We start from the raw sequence: 19,445 nt of genomic DNA, 5'->3' as shown, positions 1-19,445 counted from the left end.
GTTGGCAATAATCAGGTTTTCTGTGGGGATTGGATCTCACTGCACTTCCCATGATGGAGGCTGAGGGGTCCTTTTCAGTCTCTGCAGGTTTGGCACCCCTGGTTCTGAGTGCATGTTCTGCACCCAGGGCTCTGTGGGAAATGGGCACACTCACTAAAGGGGCTTAAGTTTGCTCAAACTTTCACAACACGAACAAGCAGATTGGACAAGTCTTTATTCATCAGGTTAAAACAGACTTTAAGCAATTCTCTTCTGGAACAAGAATACAGTGACCCCCATCTGAGTAACTGATAGCCAAGAAACACAGTTATTACACTAATTAATTTATTAATAGCCAAGTACCAGTCATGAAAGAAAGGCACTTGCTTTTCTGGGACCTTTATCTGAATGATTTAAGGTTGCGTGACTAATTTGTGCTTTTGAGCAGACCAAGCTGCACATTAATCTGAGTTTAGTTTTTCCAAAGGGCAGTTCAATTCCAGGTTTTCAACACTAATAGACTTTTATGATTGCAGAAGTGAAGTTGAAAATAAACCAGAGACTGCAGAACGTTCTTTACTCTGAAAGTGTGGTGACTTGTGGAGGCCAAGCAGATTTATGTATTTCTCCTTGTAGAGGTCACATATTTTTAGCTCCCAGTCAGTTATGTGAGATGCAGAATCATCAGGATCTGAGACAAAAATAACCAGAGACTTTTAAAAGTTGGTTCTTGTGTCTGTGTCTCTTGCTCTGGATTGTTTTGGGGTTTTTTGGTTTTAGTCTTTTTTGGTTATTTTTATTTTTGTTTTTTTTTTTTTTTTATTTTGTGTTTGGTTGTTTTGTTTTTGTTGATTGTTTTTGTTTAGAAGGGTTTTTAAAATTATTTTAAGAGCAGAACATCATTGGATGCACAGGGATAGATGGATGGCAGAGGCTTTTTGGGACTGAAGTTCTGCCATGGTGAAAGGGCACACCTGAAATAAGGGAATAGGAGTTGAAAAACCCATTGAGGAATGTGTAAGTGACACCCAGCATGTCCTCAGGGCCAACAAGAGCACCTCAGTGCCAGAGAATATCAGTAGGGGAGGTTTGCATCGGAGAGGAGAGGGATGGGGCACTCTGAGGAGCAGCAGGCAAAGTTTCTGCTTTGAGTTGTACAGCCAAGGCTCCAGCTGCTAATCCATGCGGATGGCTGGATGGAAGGCTGCTGGGCTTGTACATGTGAATATCACACAGAAAGGTGCTCCAGAACACATATCTAAATAGGAAATCTGCTTGGTGAATTGTAGTGGTATCTGCACACGTGTAGTGCAAAGGAATCTGAAGAAGCTGCATCCTGTGATGTACTGTCCATACAGCACCTCACTGCAGTGCTCTTTGGCACAAGTGACATCTGCTGTGTCACTTGAGGCCTCTAGTGTGCCACTAAAGGCCTCAAAATACTGCTGATTTAGGCTGGAAGCCTAAATCTTCAGGTTGTCTGTAAATTCTTCAGGTTGTCTGTGGCATCCACTTTTGCCCTAATGCAGTGCTCATTTACTCACAGGACAGGCTTTGCCCTCTGTCCACAGCCTGCCCACATTAATGTGCACCCACATTCACAGAAAATGTGAGAATAGGATTGAGTCAGATGGGCCTTTGGGCTGCTCTGATTCCCCCTGGGAACTGCAGAGGTCCCTTGCTGGTAATGCTCCATCCATCCATGGAGGCTCCCAGGCAAGGGGCACCTGAGCCTGGATGATGGCACCCAAGTCCCTGAGCCCCTTCCCCTTCATGCCCCCTCTGACAGCACAGAGCATCCTCTGCCATCCCACAGCAACTTTATTTCCTTCCACTGCTGTGGCCCAAGAGAGATCAGCTGAGGGCTACAAAGGGAAAAAATTAAGAGAAAATATCTCAGCTGTTCCCCTGCTGTGTGGGAGCACAGAAACAGCTGCAAGTGGCTGTAGCTCCTATCTTCTGGGAGACAGCTTTTTGGGAATGATGAATATTACCCAGAACTCTAAAAGCTGTCCTGGGGCAATGAGAGGAAGGGCAGTGCTGAGAACTTCAAGATTTGCTTTTATAATTTGATTATCTCTGCCTTGAGATGGACACTTGTCTGTGGGTCAGGGGATCCTCTAAGGCCCTAACTCCTGGCAGTGGGAAAATGGCTGCTTTCACATTTCTAACCAAAGCCCACATTTTTTGAAAATGCTCCCTGCACAATCACCCGGAGTTCTCTGCAACCTCTAAGTTCTCTGTCAAACTGAGAAGTGAAACATTGCTCCCACCCTCCTTCCTCCCCTTTAACCTCAACATGAAGGGCTGGACAGAGAAGGGAAATTGCATGAGCAAACGTTTGTTTGCTCTTAAATAAATTCCAACTGAGAAACAAAAGAGACAATGGCAGCTTTTCCACCTGTCCTTTTCCCTGCCCCACCAGCTCTGCTGGAAGGGACCCCTGTGGCATTCACATTCCCTGAAAAATTCCTTCACCCAGGGTTCTTCTACAGGGAAGTTGAGAAGCCTCAGAGAAAAGGAAAACAATTTTTATCTCATTTGCTTCTCCTGTGATGTGCTCATGTGGAATATGTTTGGAGATTGTTTACCCACAGGTGATTGTTTCATTGGATTCTGCTGTGAGTTGTTTTCACTCTTTGGCCAATCAGGGCCAAGCTGTGTTGGGACTCTGGAGAGAGTCAGGAGTTTTCATTATTATCATTTTAGCATTCTGTAAATATCCTTTCTGTATTCTTTAGTATAGTATAGCATTCTTTAATATAATTTAGTATAATAATCTTTAGTATAATATTAATAATATAAAAATTAGTATAAGAATTCAGTATAGTATTCTTTAATGTAATGTAGTATCATAAAGTAATAAATACGAATAGCTAGTATATTATAATTAGTATAATATTATATATATTATGTAATATATATAATACTAAATAATAAATCATACTAATAGTTATTATAATATTACAATTAGTATAATATTAATAATATAAAATTTAGGAATAGAATAGAATAATAAATTAGCCTTCTGAGAACATGGAATCAGATGCATCATTCCCTCCCCTCATTGCTGGAACTGCATTTACAACAGACCCCTCTTACCCAAGCTCTGCTCCTGCAGAGACCCCTTGTGCAGCTGGGGTGCAGGCAGTGCTGCTGCCCTCATTGCTGTGTCAGTGGATTGAGGAGCTGTTCCTCCTGGGAAGCTGTGCTGTGCATCCCCAGTGCCCCCCATACCAATCAGAGAATTGTGAGGTGACACAGAGCCTGTATCCCTCTTTTTTTTGCCATTTTTCATGTACCCCCACTCCTCTGTTGCAGTTAATGTGCAGCTGATCCTGGAGCTCTGACCCCTGCAGCAGCCCAGGGGCAAAGGGGCTTTCAGAGAAGGGAGAGGAATGAGAGGTGTGGGTGGGTCTGGGGGTGCCCCAGGGAAAGGGGGCTCCTTGCTCTGGGTGTCCCTGTGAGTTTGGAGAAGCACCTGCAGCACATGCTGGGGTGTCAGCAGCCTCAGAGCAGGCAGGAGCAGCCCTGCTGTGGGATATTTTCCATTCCTGGGTGTTTGGCAGCCGGCTTCAACCACAGAAACCAGCAGCTTCTGCTTTCTCAATTCTTATTGCAGAGCCCTTTGCAGCATTGCACAACTTGGCCTCACATCTGGCACTATTGCTGTATCAAGGACAAATGTATAAATGAGGATTTCATGAGGATTTCCTTTCTTTTTCCTCTTCCTCTTCCCCCTTTGCTTTCAACTTTGCTTTTTTGCTTTGGGCAACCTTGCTTGCCTGTCTTTGTCTATGGTATGGAATCATAGAATAATTAAGGTTAGAAAAGACCTCCAACCTCAAGTCCAGCCTTTGATTCAGCACCACTGGGCCCACTAAAGTGCCCATATCACAAAGTGCCACATCTGCTCCTTTTCCAGTTCCACAGAGCCAGCAGTGCCTTCCCTTGGCACCAAAACACACAGCAAGAATGAGGAGGTGAGGGAATATTTTTATTCAAGGAAATTATCTTCTAGACTGTGTTCCTTAAATATCCAGTCTGTCAAACACAGTCACACACTGGCAGGATCACCAGAAGTAGTGTGGGATGCAGAGGAAGTTGGAGGCAACTGTTCCTAGAAATTAAATGTCTCAAGGACAAGACTTTAGGTAAATGTTAATGAAAGTAAAGAAATGAGTAAAGAAGCCAACATGACTTGTTCTTTGTGAAAAATGCGGGCAAATGGGGTATTTTCTGGGTCCCCAGGATGAAGGAGGAATTGAGAATCTGACTCCATGTTCTTAGAAGGCTAATTTATCATTTTATGATATTATATTAAATAATGCTATACTAAAACTATCCTAAAGAATAGAGAAAGGATACAGACAGAAGGTTTAACAAGATACTAATGAAAAACTCATGACTGACTCCTCAGAGTCTGACACAGCTGATGGTGATTGGTCATTAAGTTAAAACAATTCACATGAAACCAATCAAACCTGTTGGATAAACAATCTCCAACCACATTCCAAAGCAGTAAAACACAGGAGAGGAAAATGAGATAATACTGTTTTTCCTTTTTCTCTGAGGCTTCTCAGCTTCCCAGGAGAAGAAATCCTGGCAAAGGGATTTTTCAGAAAATATGACAGTGACATGCAAATACTGCTACTGTCACAACCAGATCTATTTTTGTGTCCTCTCCATGGAAAAGTACCTGGATGTGCTGAGGGCAGACAGGGAGACCTGGCTCATCCCTCTGCCTGTGTCCAGCTCCAACCCTAAATTTCCTCTTCCCACTAGCCACAAACTCCTGAGCTGATATTTTCCTGCCAGTTTTTGGATGGATCTCCTGTGTTTGGCCTCTGAGCTGCTCCTTTAAGCAGAGAAAGCTTTCACCAGGCTCCCCAGTGGCAAATATCTGGCCACAGCTCATGGCCCTGTTTTGCTTGAGCTATTTGTCACCTGTAATACATTTTTGTGAGCTCTGACCTCCCCTTCAGATTTAGGGAAAATTCATGATGGTGCTGTAAAAGCCACACAGAAGGAATATAAAGGGATTTACCTTTTGTACAAATATTAAGCAATAGTTCCTGTTGGTGCCTCCTGTCTCCTTATCTTTCTAAAGAAATGACAAGTAGCTTTAATTTAACTCCTACTGTCCTTACAGGTTTAGCCACTCAGTCATTATTAAAAATGAGGCTATTTCAGGTGATTGGTAGTAAATTCTGTTTTGGGTGAGTGGGATTCAGCTTGTACTCAGGAGCTCATGTGTGTCTTTTTGCAAGTACAGAGCAAATATTGCAGGAAAGGCAGAAATCTGGATAGGGAAAAACCATGGAAATCAACAAGTTCAGACGGAATGTGCTGTGTTGTGGCAGTGAGTTGGTTATAGACAAGCTGTCTGTAAATCACAGTCTGTTTCTGGTGGGTATGTCATTCCTGGGAAAACAAAAAGCTGTAAAATTTCATTTTCCTCCAAAGTGGTCCAAATGGAAAAGCCTTCAAAAATTTCCATAAATATACTAATTTCTGCAAGAAATTGATAAAATTCCGTGTCCATAGTAATGTTTTTCTTTTTTTTTTTTTTTAAATCTTGCATTTATTGTAAGACCGGGGATCTTCCCTCCTCCCCTTCATTCAGTTTGTTGCTACAAACCCTTTCTCAATTCAGAGATGCTCAATAATTGCAGGCCCAGTTTACTCTCATGGCCACCTTTGAGACCCAGAGGGTGGAAGATCAGGACTGACCTTCTGTTTTTGACAAACAGGATGGAGGCTGCAACCTGATTCCAAGCAGAGACATTAGAGTTAAGTGTTTGAGAGGCCTTTGTTATCTTGAGGTGGAATTAAAATTTTGTTGATGCATCCAGTGCCTTTTAATACAATCAAAAGGCTTAGAGACAGACAAAGTGAGGCTTTTATTTCAACTGGAAAGTGCTTTCTGCCCAAAGAAATTGTGAGAAAATGTTTCTGTAAGAGGACAAAGAGGTTTTCCAGGCAGAAAGTACAAAAGCTGTTTACATGGGCTTCAGCATTTGATCACAAAGCCTAGGGCAGGGCTGGAGAGAGCTTGTGACAAAGCATTCTTCCTTAAGGAAAACCAGCAAGAGGGAGGGTACTTCGAGAAGAGATCAGGCAAGACCAGTTTGACTGGCTTTAAACCCCTCCAAAATGCTACCTCTCTTTGTGAAAAGCCATTCTACCATAAAGAGAACCCTTCCCAAAGCCACTTTGCAGTGCTGGCTTTGCCACTAACCTTGTAACTCTAACAGCTTCAAAATAAATGAGGTGAGAAGTGAATCCTCTCAAAATAAAAAAAAAAAACCAACAACTTTCTCAAGTATAATTTTGAGAAATAGTATTTATTTCTATACACCTATTTGTACATTAAAAAAAAAGAAAAGAGATAAAGCAAATGAGTCCAGGAAATTCCCCACTGACTCGCTGTTGATTTTATGCAGAAGGAGCTCAGATCCTGCAGCAATGGGAACCTCATGACACATCTGGAAGCTTCTTCTGGATCTGAAAACCCCAAACCAAGAGCAGCCTCTGGCTCTCACATGCTTTTGGGCTGTGTGACTTGCACTGCTAATGGAGAAATGTGCTTGCTTTAGACCCACACCTTAAATTAAAGGGGAATATTCTGCTCAGAGAGCTCTGATCTGGGTGAGGGATGGATGGGAGTGTGCCCCAGCAGCTGTTTGCTGGCCTTGAGGTGAGGATGGTGCCTTTGCTTATGGGGTAGGATGGGGTTTTCTTTTTTTGGCTTATATCAAGTTTTATATGCCCAGAATTAAACATCTGTTGGGATCCCACTAAAACCAGCTGTAGCCCTGGGCAGGTGAAGTTTTTATACATGGATTTATCAGGGTGAACCACACAAACAGTTCCAGTCTGGGTAGATTAGAGACACTCCACTGTCCATCACTTGGAAGGCAGAGATTCCATCTGACACCCAGAATGGCTGATTTGTGCCTCACTGTCACAGACATCCTTTATGAAAAATCCTTTCTTTAGGGTTTTTCCTCCTGAGAAGCTGGGAGGCCTCAGGAACAAAATGTAAACACTGATTATCTGCTGCTGTGGAATGCAACAGGTGCATCTGTGATTGGTCTCATGTGGTTGTTTCTAATTAATGGCCAATCACAGTCAGCTGGCTCAGACAGAGAGTCCAGCCACAAACCTTTGTTATTATTCCATCCTACTCTATTCTTAGCTAGCCTTCTGATGAAATCCTTTCTTCTATTCTTTTCGTATAGTTTTAATGTAATATATATCATAAAATAATAAATCAAGCCTTCTGAACATGGAGTCAGATCCTCCTCTCTTCCCTCATCCTGAGACCCCTGTGAACACTGTCACACCTCACCAACCCTGGGGCCTGGATTAGGGAGCCTGCCTTGGCTTTTGTCACCTGTCCTGTAGTCCCTGGGGGCAATCCCAAGTTTGCATGAATAATTCATCGACTATTCTAAATTATTGGGAGCTCAGAGTGGTGATTACACTGTAAACATGGGATTCTGAATGACCTTCACAGTGGCACCTCCGTGCCAAGTTTGTGTCTGTGTCAGGGCTTTGGCAAGCACAAGCCCCAAGTCCTTTCTGCTCAGGAGCAGTCATTCTGATAGCTCTCAGATGAGGATGTGGACACTTTGAGGGCAGCTCTGGCCTCCAGGCATTTGTGTGAAAGGGCAGTGAGGTCCCTTGGTGGGGTTTAGGAGAGCCTGGGAGCGGAAGCTGAAGTGTGCATGTGTGGGATGTCCCCCATGGCTTGTCCAGGCTGAAGGAAACCATCTGTCAGATCAAGTGCTCCCTGCTGGCCTGGTGGGCACTGAAAAGATCCAGCAGACAGGACCTGTGTGAACACCCATCCTCCATCCTTCCTGTGCATCCTGCTATCAGTGCCTTTTTCATCATCCCACAGCTTTCTCCAGGCTTTACTTTTATCCCTGGAGATTCAGTGGGTTTTGTTCTTTGTCAGGGACTGAAGAGACACAGTCTATATTAGAGCACAAAGGCAGATTTTCTGCCAAGAAGAAAATTCTGTGGTTTGTCTACAAGCTGCAGAAGCACATCGGAAACATGTAACAATCAAAGCTGAAAGTCCAAACAGAGCCACAGTCCTGCTATCATCTGTCCCCTTCCCCTGACATGGACCTGGGACATGAATCAGGAGGGTTTATGGATCCTTTGTTCAGGTTTCTTGGCTGGTCACTCATCTACCGCTTAGCACAGCCTTGGGCTTCCTTTTCAACCTCTCCCCCAGGCAGAGCCCTTCCAGCCTGTGTGGGGGCAAAGGGCTCTGCTCCCCAGCTCTCTCCCTTTGTGCCCAACCTCTGCCCAGATTCTCAATGAGAGGAATGGAGGTGACGAGTGCCTGCTGGACAGATTCCCAAATAGCTCTCCTATGAGAAGAGTGCTGCAGAATTTAAACCAGGTGTGGTGGTGGGAAGCCAGAGGGGACTTTACCAGACAAGGTGGGGCACAGCAGAAGAGGGGAAAGGGGAATGGCCAAGGCCTGGGGTGAGGGTTGTGCACCCCACTGATAAAATCATGGCTGGCTCTCTGCTACATTTCTTTGCAGGGTGATACAGCTACATGCTCTGCTGGGCCAAGGGGAAACAGAAAGCTCAGCTTTAATTATTACAGCCCAAATTACATGATGGAATGAGCTGATCATGTAGCTTTTCTCTATGTCATAGTTGGCATGTGGAGCAAATACACTCATTTCCAAGGATTATAGGCCAGAAATGTAGCTATTATAAATCCTCTTATCTTTTCCACGAGGCACATAAGAAAACCTTTTCTTTTTATCTTGGAAGTGCTGAAATATGTATGAAATGTTACTTGCCCTGCACACCCATAAATATGGCTCTTGCCTATCCTGGTGCTTTCATTCAAGACATTATTTCATCCCCCTGGCATTAACCACACCAGCCCTCCCTCAGCAGCCCATCCTGACAGGGAGGAGCACTCAGGCACTGCTTGTCCCGTTGTTCCCTGATCCATCTGGGTTGGGCACACCATCCCAGCTTTGGGCTGAGTGTGTGACCCTCCCTGCAAGGAGAGACACAAGGTTGGTGCTTGCAACCTCCAGAGTCATTGATACTCTGGGAAAGTTTACCTGGATCCTGTGATGGTGTTCACAGGGGTCTTAGGATGAGGGAAGAGATGAGGATCTGACTCCATGTTTCAGAAGGCTTGATTTATTATTTTATGATATATATATTTATAAAAACTAAACTAAAAGAATAGAAGAAAGGATTTCATCAGAAGGCTAGCTAAGAATAGAATAGCAAAGAATGATAACAAAGGTTTGTGGCTTGGACTCTCTGTCCAAGCCAGCTGACTGTGATTGGCCACTAATTAGAAATCACCACATGAGACCAATCACAGATGCACCTGTTGCATTCCACAGCAGTAGATAATCAATGTTTACATTTTGTTCCTGAGGCCTCCCAGCTTCTCAGGAGGAAAAATCCTAAGGAAAGGATTTTTCATAAAAGATGTCTGCGACAAGGTCCAAGCCAAGGTGAACCTGTGCCTGATGGAGAGGTGACCACTTTCCTTCCTCTCAGCAGGGTCCTTGGGAGGTGGCATGGAGAAGATATTCCCAGCATTTACTGGCAGGGAGTTTGTTACTCCACATGGCTTCTCTCCTAGCTTCCCTTTACTGCTCTTCTGGTAGATACAGAAATTAATTTATTCCTAAAAATTAAAAAGCAGAAAAGTGACACTCTCCCCTTGGATCCACCTGGCAGCTCCTAACTAAGGAATCCTACATTGCCCCATCAAACCTGGCCTTGAACACTTCTAGGGATGGGGCAGCTTCTCTGGGCATCCTGTTCCAGAGCCTCACCACAGTCAAGATACTAAATTCTGATTGAATTTTCAGGAGAGAGTGGTGGCCCCATGTAGCAGGGAGCTTTGATGCTACATCCTGCAGCTACATGAAATAACCCAAAATTTTGGTCTGCTGCAGTAAAGACTCACAAGATTGATCTCAAGTCCCCACTGCATTGCGATCTGTACCTTCCAGGATATCTGGCTTCTGTGTCCTGAAAATCTGCCTGAAATTTCCACTTCCTGAAAAAAGGAGATGGTTTTAGAGACAGAGTATCACCTGTAAAATGAGAACAGGGCACTTACAGCATACCCACTCATCCATAAGCTCAAACAAAACACTTGTGAAGCATCTTGGCAGTCACTGCCTTCACTGTCTGATGAATATTGTTGTTTTTGAATTTCCCCAACATGAAGAATTTCCTATTTAGACCTTTCCATCCAGAATTTTCCCATGGGGAAGATTCAATTTGCAGCAAGTTGATGGTGCTGCCATCATGGTGGTGAGGCAGCCCTCAGACAGCTGCTGAGGGGTGAATGATGAGAGGGACTGAAATGGTGCAGGGCTTGCAAAGCCTTTGCCTGCAGATGGTGTGGCTCCCTCCTGGCATATACCCTTGTGCTGGGCACCATCAGCTCTACTCTTACAGGGACTTTCACTGTGGCCAAGAAAGGTGCAGCAGGTGGAACCTGGTGTGCTCCAGAGCAGTGGAAAGCCAGGGAGATGGCAGAAGCTGATGGAGCCTTCACCCAGCATGTCCCAGTGGAATTTCCAGCTCTTCCTCTCCGTCATTGCTGCTGCCATCTTCTCCCCTCCATCCCCACAATTCCCACTTTGCTTCTCTCCCCTTTCCGTTCTGCCTCACAAAACTGATTTTCCTAAGTCAATGCAGAACTTAATTCTCATTCATGGTCTTCTTTTCCCACCACAAGATTTTAAAGAAGCTTCCAAGTGGAAGAGAACATTTGCTCCTTGCCCCCCACATGGCTGCTTTGTGTAGTTTCTGTCAAAACAATGCTGAATAGCAGCAAACTGCTCACTGACCCGTCACTCGAGAGGCTGCTGTTGTCAGCAGGTTCTCCATAACCTCCTCATCCATCCTCCCGCTCCACGTGGTGCCTTGGGTGTGTGACAGATTTGCAATCCACACTGCATTTTTAATAAGCCTGTCCTCCCTCTTTGGACGTCAGAGGCACTGTTCTGAAAGTCAATCTCAGCCTCTGACCTCTCTGAGCTTCCCTCTTATATTTAATCTGGAAACACTACTCTGAAAGACGAATATGATCTGCCTGCTTTATGTCCAGCAGTGCCTCCCTGCCTTGCCAGCAGCTCTGTGGCATTTTGCCACTGCCAGCACTGAGCCCTCCGGGCTGCTACACTCACACTCATGGCCATGGCCCCAGGTGCCAAAACAACACAGCTTTAAATACCTTTTAAATACTTTTAAACACATCTTTAAATACCTTCAGGACTCAGCCACTTCCCTGGTGTTCTGGTCTGAAAGCAAAACCAGTGAGAGACCCCAGGTCAGAAATACAATTTATTAGGAAAAGGAAAAAACCCACCCAAAATACATGCAATAATACAAAACAAAAAACCACTGACAGAGTCAGAACACAACCTGACACACTGTTGATAAGGGTGTTGGTAGCAGTCCAGTTGGAATTGTGGCTGTAGCCCTCCTAGAGTGTCAGGGGTGGTTCTGTTGGGGCAGGGATCCTGTAGAAGGATGGAGTTTTCCTCTGAAGATCCAATGGAAAAGGCAGTTGTTGCTCTGGGAACTCAGTGGAAAGGCTGCTCTGGTGTCCAAAAAACTGAGATTATATCCAGGTAGGAATGCTTGGCTCCTCCTCCTGGGTGGAGCATCTCCCAGTGGGATGATGGAATTTTATCAGCCAGGCAGTGACACTCAATGGCCCATTGACAGCAGATGTCTCCCCAGAGGGAGGATTGGCTGTGGAAGAGATAAAGAAAATTGCCCAATGAACAGAGGATAACTGCCCCACCTCTAACAGATGGCAATAGAATACACACTGCCTTGCAATCTAGGACACCTGGACAATCAGTTCCACTGCCTGACAGCTCTCAAGGTAAAAAAACTACTCTTCATATACAACATAAACCTCCCCTGGTACAACTCGAGGCCATTTCCTCTTGTCCCACTTGTTAATTGGGAGAAGAGACTGACCCCCACCTGCTACACCCTCCTGCCAGGGAGTTGTAGAGAGGAAGATGCTCCTTCCTCTGCCTCCTTTCATCCAGGCTAAACACTCCCAGATGTTCTTCACCAGATTTGTGCTCCAGACCCTTCCCCAGCTCCATTGTCCTTTTCTGGAGCCATTCCAGTCCCTCAATGTCCTTCCTGTCATGAGGGGCTCAAAACTGAACCCAGGATTTGAGGTGAGGCCTCACCAGTGCTGAATGCAGGGGGACAGTGCTTGCTGTGGTGCTGCTGGACGCACAATTGCTGGCACAGCAGATGTCAGGGCTCATCTCATCTAGCTCAAGACATCTGAGGTGGTGAACCAGAAGTTTGGCTGTGAACAGATTTTTCCTCTGAATGCTGAAGATATTCGCTTATCAATGGGCAAAATCACAAAAAAAACCCCAAACAAACCAGCCTTTTCTATGCTCTGTACTTGGCATCAATGGATTTTTCAAAGGAAAGGAGTTAGTATTTGAATAAGGAAAAGTTGAATAATTCCAGTGAAACTTTCTCCTTTGAAATGGAAAAATAAGCTTAATGACTTCAGCTGGAGCATGGGACAGGCAACACAGGGTTCAAGTGTCAAGATTAAATCTTAGATTTAGAGGTGGCTCCAGCCAGCTTTTCCAGTCAAATGCTGTGTAATTCTCTGATGATTTCTGAGCTTCACCTCCTCCATGAGTACTACTGGCATTATGGGGAGTGATGCCTGACACAGGGCTGTTGGGAGCCTTGCTTCCATGCTAGGCATGAGTTACAAGAGTGTTTGATGAAAGATGATTTTGATGCAATTCATGTATTCTGTCTGGTATTAGTAGTATTCAAAATTTTGTCTCATTTTGACAAACAGTTTAATGGTTTGCATTTTTCCTCTTTTTCTTTTTTTCCTGCTTTTTATTGCGAAATGCAACATAAAAGGAAGAAGATGATGAAGAAGAAGAGTCACCACAGAAGCAGTTGGATTTGCCAGTCTTGGAGCATGAGCCCTTATCAGGTATGAGTGATGTTCAGAGCTTGCACACCCATTCTGTGTGCAAAAAACAGTCTTTTCTAGATGGGCCTGGGCTGGGATGATAATGTGCTGACATTCAGATTATGGCAAATGGAGGGAGAGATATCTGTGCTAACATGAACTTGCTGCATGTCTATTACAGCTTGTCTATTGCCCTGGGATCTGTTCCCATTTGTGAGCACTGTGCCTCTCTGGGTCAGGCACTTGCAGCTAATGCAATTGAAATTGGCTTTTACCTCCTCCCTCGCAAAAGGCAGTGACTGTGGGTATGTGCAGTGTTTGATCTCTCCCTCAGTCTGCACATTGCAGAGACTCTTATAGGCTTACTAAGACAGGCTCTTACAGCATGAATAGAGAGGAATTTGTCCATATCCCCTTATAAAGTACTTAATTCTCTTTTTGCTAACAGGAAATGATGGGCCATGAAACCTCTCTGTAAAGTTTTGGATATCAATCACAGCCAGGCTAAAGGTTGTTAACTCCAGTTTGGTAGATCTTGCTGTTAAAATCATTGGCCAAAACATCTGTTAAAAAGACATCCAGCAGAGACTCTTTTTCTGACACTCTGACTCAGTTTTGGTGGGAAATTCCTGCTTCTCCTAACTTCACCTGCCCAGATTTATTTTGGGACCCTTGTGCACCGTGTGCACGCAGACATGTGTTGGGGGAAGGGGACAACAGGTATTTCTCACAGGTATTTATCGCCTGAGGGCTTCCCTCCTCAGGCCTGCTGAGAGAACATCCATCATCCCTCTCAGGCCCAGCTGCTGTATCTGCTTTGTAGACTCAAAACCTGGAGGGATTCCATCTTTCTCTTGTGGCTTTCTAGACAAGGCAAAGCAAAGGAGAGGCCAGCACAGCTTTCAGCTCTGTAGTTTTCCCCTACCTTTCCCTCCCTGCCTGGTTTGCTGTGTGCAGAGCAATAAAATAAAACATTCTCAGCAAATCTGTGTTTACAGATTGAAGGGGGGCTGTGTTCAATGTGGGCCCACCCAGACAGCAAGTGAGACATCAGAGTTGGAAAAAGAGCCTGCAAAGGGTTGCCTGGTCATCTATTTATGGTGTTTAAAATTTTCTGGGCGAGTGAATGAATTGCTTGGTAATATCCAGTGCTGGGACCTGAATTCTCTGTTTATTTATGATAATAATACAAGCCCTGGTGCAAATGGCTGTCACCAGCTGCAGATGATGAGGTTTAGGATGCTGGGACTGGAGAGGGGAAAACAAACAACAACTGAGCAGCTGCTGGTCAGGGCAGCACATCAGCACAAACCTGCTGAGATATGGCATTCAAACTCATAGAGATGTGGAAAAAATGTAGGGGGAAAAAAGCCTTAAAGCCAAGCTGTGCCATCCTCCCCACTCATGTCAGCTCTGAACCAGCCTGGCATGGACACCCAGGGCTCGTGTGCAGCATCTGTGCCACGTCCTGAGGGAGCACTGCAGGGATGCAGCAGAGAAATGAAACATTTGTACCATTGTAGCTTTTACCCTCCATCACTTGCAATCAGTCACAAGGCTGCTTTTATTTTTTGTGGCAGAGGAATGGAAGTGAACCTCCTGGCTGTGGCATTTACAATCCAGCAGGCAAATTGGTGGGCAGAGATGCTCTGAGAAGCACACAGCTCTGGGACTGCTGTTTCAGAGTCAAGTGGAGATCAATATTGAACCACCATTTATCTAAACTCCACCAAAGAGAGAACACGAGCAGGGCTTATGTCATTTTCCAAGCAGATGAATAACAGATATTTTCCATGTAAAGTCTGAAAAGCTCAGACATGATTTTGTTATTGTTTTTTAATATTACTCAGAGGAATGTTTCTTTTTTTAAAAATAAAAACCCACATATTTTCCTGACTTGAAAACAGAATGTTGCCAACAGAAAGGCGAGTTTGTGAAGAAAATACTCTTCAAAAAAACCACAAATAACAAAAGGATTGTTTTAAATAAATTGTAAAATAATAGAAAAAACTGACAGAATGGTTTGCATTGGAAGAGACCTTAAAGACTATCCAGCCCAACTCTCCTGCCATCGACAGGGACACCTCCCACCTAGATCAGGTTGCTCAAAGTCCCAACCTGGCCTTGAACACTCCCAAGGATGAATATCTGAAAAATAATCAGTTCAGGACCACAAGATGCCAAGAGGAACTGGGAGGAGAGACAAAAGCTCTGGGAAGCACATTGATGTCCATCTGCTGTCTGCATCTGTCTGGAGCAGCCTTTCCCAGCCCAGATCTCTGCGAGGCTGAGCATGGAAGCTGGCAGGAGCTGTGCTGGGTGGCAATGAAGCTGCTTTGCATGGTGAGGCTGAGGGGGGAGTTTTCCCCTTGGCACCTCCTTAGGCCTTCCTCCAGGCAGGCACTAGATCAGCATCTTCCTCTTCTGGAATTGCCCAGGCCTGTTACTGCAAAAAGGGACAAACTCTGACCACAGGCAGCACCCATGGGCTGCTGGGGGCCTTCCTGGTGAGCTGGCAGGTTCCAACAAGCTGCAAAGTATTGAATTGGCAGGAAGGAATGATGCATCTGACTCCATGCTCTCAGAAGGCTAATTTATGATTTTATGATATTAAAGAATACTATACTAAACTATACTAAAGAATACAGAAAGGATACTTACTGGATGCTAAAAAGATGATAATGAAAACTCCTGACTCTTTCCAGAGTCCTGACACAGCTTGGCCCTGATTGGCCATTGAGTGAAAACAACTCATAGCAGAATGCAATGAAACAATCACCTGTGGGTAAACACATTCCAATGTGCACATCCAATCTCCAAACACATTCCACATGAGCACAACACAGGAGAAGCAAATGAGACAAGAATTGTTTTCCCTTTTCTCTGAGGCTTCTCAGCTTCCCAGGGGAAAATCCTGGGGGAAGGGATTTTTCAGAGAATGTCAATGCCACAGCGAAGGGTGGAAGAAGGAGCAGCACCCCTGGCAGAGCCAGCAGAAAGGGGTGAGGGTGTTTGGCTGCCTGGGGAGTGAAAGAGTAGGGGAATTAGTCTACAAATTCCTCATCTCAGCAGTGTTCACCTTTCTGCAGGAAGCCAGCTCCAGCTTCACTCTCTAGGCTGGAGCTGCCACACTGCTCCTGCTGCTCTTGACAGGTCCCTCCATAGCTCTGGGCCATTGCCTGAACATCTGTGGCACAGGGATCCCTGCCAAGGGCCTCAGTGTGAGCCCTGCGTGATGTGCAGAGCGAGTCTGCTCAGCCTCCTCAGCACTGCTCTGTGGTGGTGTTCACAGGGGTCTTAGGATGAGGGAAGAGATGAGGATCTGACTCCATGTTTCAGAAGGCTTGATTTATTATTTTATGATATATATTGCATTAAAACTATACTAAAAGAATAGAAGAAAAGGTTCTCATCAGAAGGCTAGCTAAGCTAAGAAAAGAAAGGAATGATAACAAAGGTTTGTAGCTCTTGGGCAGAGGGTCCGAGCCAGCTGACTGTGATTGGCCATTAATTAGAAACAACCACATGAGACCAATCACAGATCCCCCTGTTGCATTCCACAGCAGCAGATAATCAATGTTTACATTTTGTTCCTGAGGCCTCCAGCTTCTCAGGAGGAAAAATCCTAAGGAAAGGATTTTTCATAAAAGATGTATGTGACACTGCTCTGCAGCTGCAGCCTCACCAGCCCCATCACCCATCACCTCTCCCAGCACAGACACCACGAGCAATGGCTGTGAGCTCCACAGGGACACAGCACCCAGGGAAAGGTCAGCTCCACAGCCCAGCCAAAAACCACCCATCCCTCCTCCACAAACCTGGAAAGCAAAGCCAGGGTAGGAAACCAAGAGGAACGAAGGAAAAACAACATTCTGGCTCCTTGCTAAAGAAAACCCTCAGGGTGGCTCCTCTCTCCTTGCTGCTGTGCTGTGGCTGCAGCTGCTCCACAAGCCAAGTGGCCATGGTCCAAGCAAAGCAGAAAGCACATTTCTGAGCAGGAATCAGGGGCTTTGCAGGTAACTGGCAAGTGGATGTAGCTGCAGTAATTTAATATATTAAGGGCTCTGCCTGGGTGTGCTGCCCATCTGCTCCTGCACCAGGGAAGATTATTAAATCTTCTAGTGATAAAGAATATGGAAACTCCAGCTCTGGATGGTGAGCTGCCCAGTGAGCCAAGGGCCTGTGCTCATTCCTGCAGCCTTTCAGGTCAGCCTGTGCTGTTGGTGACACTAAAGCAAACATCTGCACTGTTGTAAAATGACTTTTTTTTAAAAAATGCCTTTCTTAATCTAGGGCAGACTTCCTTCAATTCTGGCAGGATCAAGCCACAGGTATTTTTAACCAGCTCTGAAGGAACTGCATTTTTGCTCAGCTGCAAACCAGAGTTTTCTGGGTTCAGCAGGTCCTCCTCTGCTCACAGGGCTTCTCCAGAAAGCCACAACTTCCTTCTACAGCTACCAGAGAATGAAATATTTCATGATATGGAATTTTATCCTTTTCTAAGATAGCAGCTGCCATAATAAAAGCCTCAACTGCCCAAGATGTTTCTACCTTTGGCAAAAAAGCTGCTTGAGCAAAAGTGGAGCTGCAGGTAAAAAACTGGCAAATGAAGCAGATCCTAAGAAAGTATTTTGCTGAAGGAACCCATTGGTGCAAAGTGGAGTTCAGCCTCTGATTTGGTCTTGCAAACCAGCACATACCTCATGGTCCAGATTAACCTCCCTGAGCACACTGCAGGTTTCTTTGTGTGAGTGACTGGGGGTCAAGCCAGCCATGATCTTGCAGGAAGAGTGTGAGTCTGTGGGAAGAAAGATCTGGATTGTTTCCATCCCTGTTGCACAGCACCTATTATGTCATCTATAAATATGAAGCTGAAAATCCCAGGCAGTGCTGGAAATAAAAAAAGAAAGGGCCCAAGGTGGGCAGGTGTTTTATTACAAGAGCTCCCTCAACGTGGCTTCCCCTCCATTGACACAAATTCTTTTCTTGCTCAAAGCATCAGCAGCATCACAGATGCTCTTCCAAATTACAGTCTGTTTGTTTACATTGAGCCAAGAATAGGAATTTGAAAAAAAAAATCCCTTCCTGCAGCCCAGGATGCAAACATAGAGCACACACCTTGAATTTAATTTAAAATAACCCATGGCACATGTAACTTGATCCAAAATACAAATAGCACATGACATGGCAGGGACCAGAGAGCAGATCCTTTCATGTTGGGTGAACTAGCCCTGTCTTTCCTGAGAGCAGGAGCCTTTGTCACAGCCCATCTGAAGGGAGGTAAACAGAGGGAGGGGTCCTTGGCAGCTCCCCCAGATTCCAAGAAATTTGGGGGTCCCTTCCTTGCCCTTGGTCCCTGACATTGAGAAGCTGCAGGGCCTGGAGCACCAACCAGCTCAGGAACAAACTGCTTTGGGTATTGCCTTCCAAAAATCAGATGGTTTGCAGTTTCCCTTTTGGTGTGGTTGTTAGGCAAGCACAGGATGGGGGATTTATCTTGAAATGGCCAAGTGGAGTTGGGAATCTGGAGGGATTTCTGGCATTTCCTACTTTCAATCAGAATAAATGCACTTAAGGATGACCCTTATCTTGATACCTTACCCTTACCTCTTCTAATCCTGATGTGAAAAACAAAGCAAAGAGATTCCTGGAAATGTGAGGTAGAAGGAAAAAAAAGGTGCTGGTCCTCCTCTTTTTCCATCTCTGGAAAGGGAATGTGGTCATTAAGGGGTTTGGCAGTTCAGCCTGGTTATTATTTTATTCCATATAAATCCAGAGTTCTTTCATTGTGCTCAGTGAAACTTTCCTCACCTCCTGCTTTTTTTAAATAGAAAATATAAATCACATTTAAACTACATTTGGACCACCATAGATCCCTAGCCATTAAAAACTTCTTACTGGAGGAATTAGTGCTCTCAGTTAAAATATCAGTATCCTTGAAACAGAGTCAGCAAAACTTCTGACCAATTAAAGCTTTTGCTTTCAATCATAAAAATTGTTTCCCAAAGCAAATTCCAGGAGAACAATCCGTTGTCAGCATTGCTTTTAGGGAGCACTGAACCTCTGGCAGACCTGCTGGATAGAAATCCTCTTCTGGAAGCTTCTGCAAGGAGTTTTCCTCCAACCTTTTGTATCTCCCAGATTCTTTCCCTCCAGAATTAGGTCTTCCTCTGTGCTCAGTGAGAGATCAGCCACTTTGGCACAACAGACTTGGGCCAGGTTTTTATTTCTCACTTGGGATACTCCAGCAGCTCTAAGATATCAGCTCTTAGAAAAAGACTTTAGAAAATAAAAAGAATAGTTTTTGTATTCAAAAATATTGCATTTCCTGCTGTATTTCAGGAAAGTCTCTGTGTGCAAGGATCCAGATGAGCTGTCCCTCTCCACATCTGCTTGTGTGACAAGGGACATTCCCTCTCCTGGCCTCCTGCAGAGTAAGACTTTGGGCATATTGTTTC

General features: G+C 44.9%; 1 protein-coding gene across 1 annotated transcript in view; it reads left to right on the top strand.

Annotated features, from left to right (window-relative positions):
* FAM107B (family with sequence similarity 107 member B) overlaps nt 1-19,445 on the top strand; it is a 129,685-nt gene that overhangs the window by 23,649 nt on the left and 86,591 nt on the right. Inside the window, exon 2 of the mRNA XM_014268653.3 lies at nt 12,933-13,008. Coding sequence (XP_014124128.3) covers nt 12,933-13,008 — 76 coding nt within the window. The remainder of the gene's footprint in view (nt 1-12,932; nt 13,009-19,445) is intronic.

This window comes from Zonotrichia albicollis, chromosome 4, assembly GCF_047830755.1.
Source record: "Zonotrichia albicollis isolate bZonAlb1 chromosome 4, bZonAlb1.hap1, whole genome shotgun sequence".
Lineage (NCBI taxonomy): Eukaryota > Metazoa > Chordata > Aves > Passeriformes > Passerellidae > Zonotrichia > Zonotrichia albicollis.
Note: the sequence above shows the minus strand (reverse complement) of the source record. Positions and strands in the feature narration are given on the sequence as shown.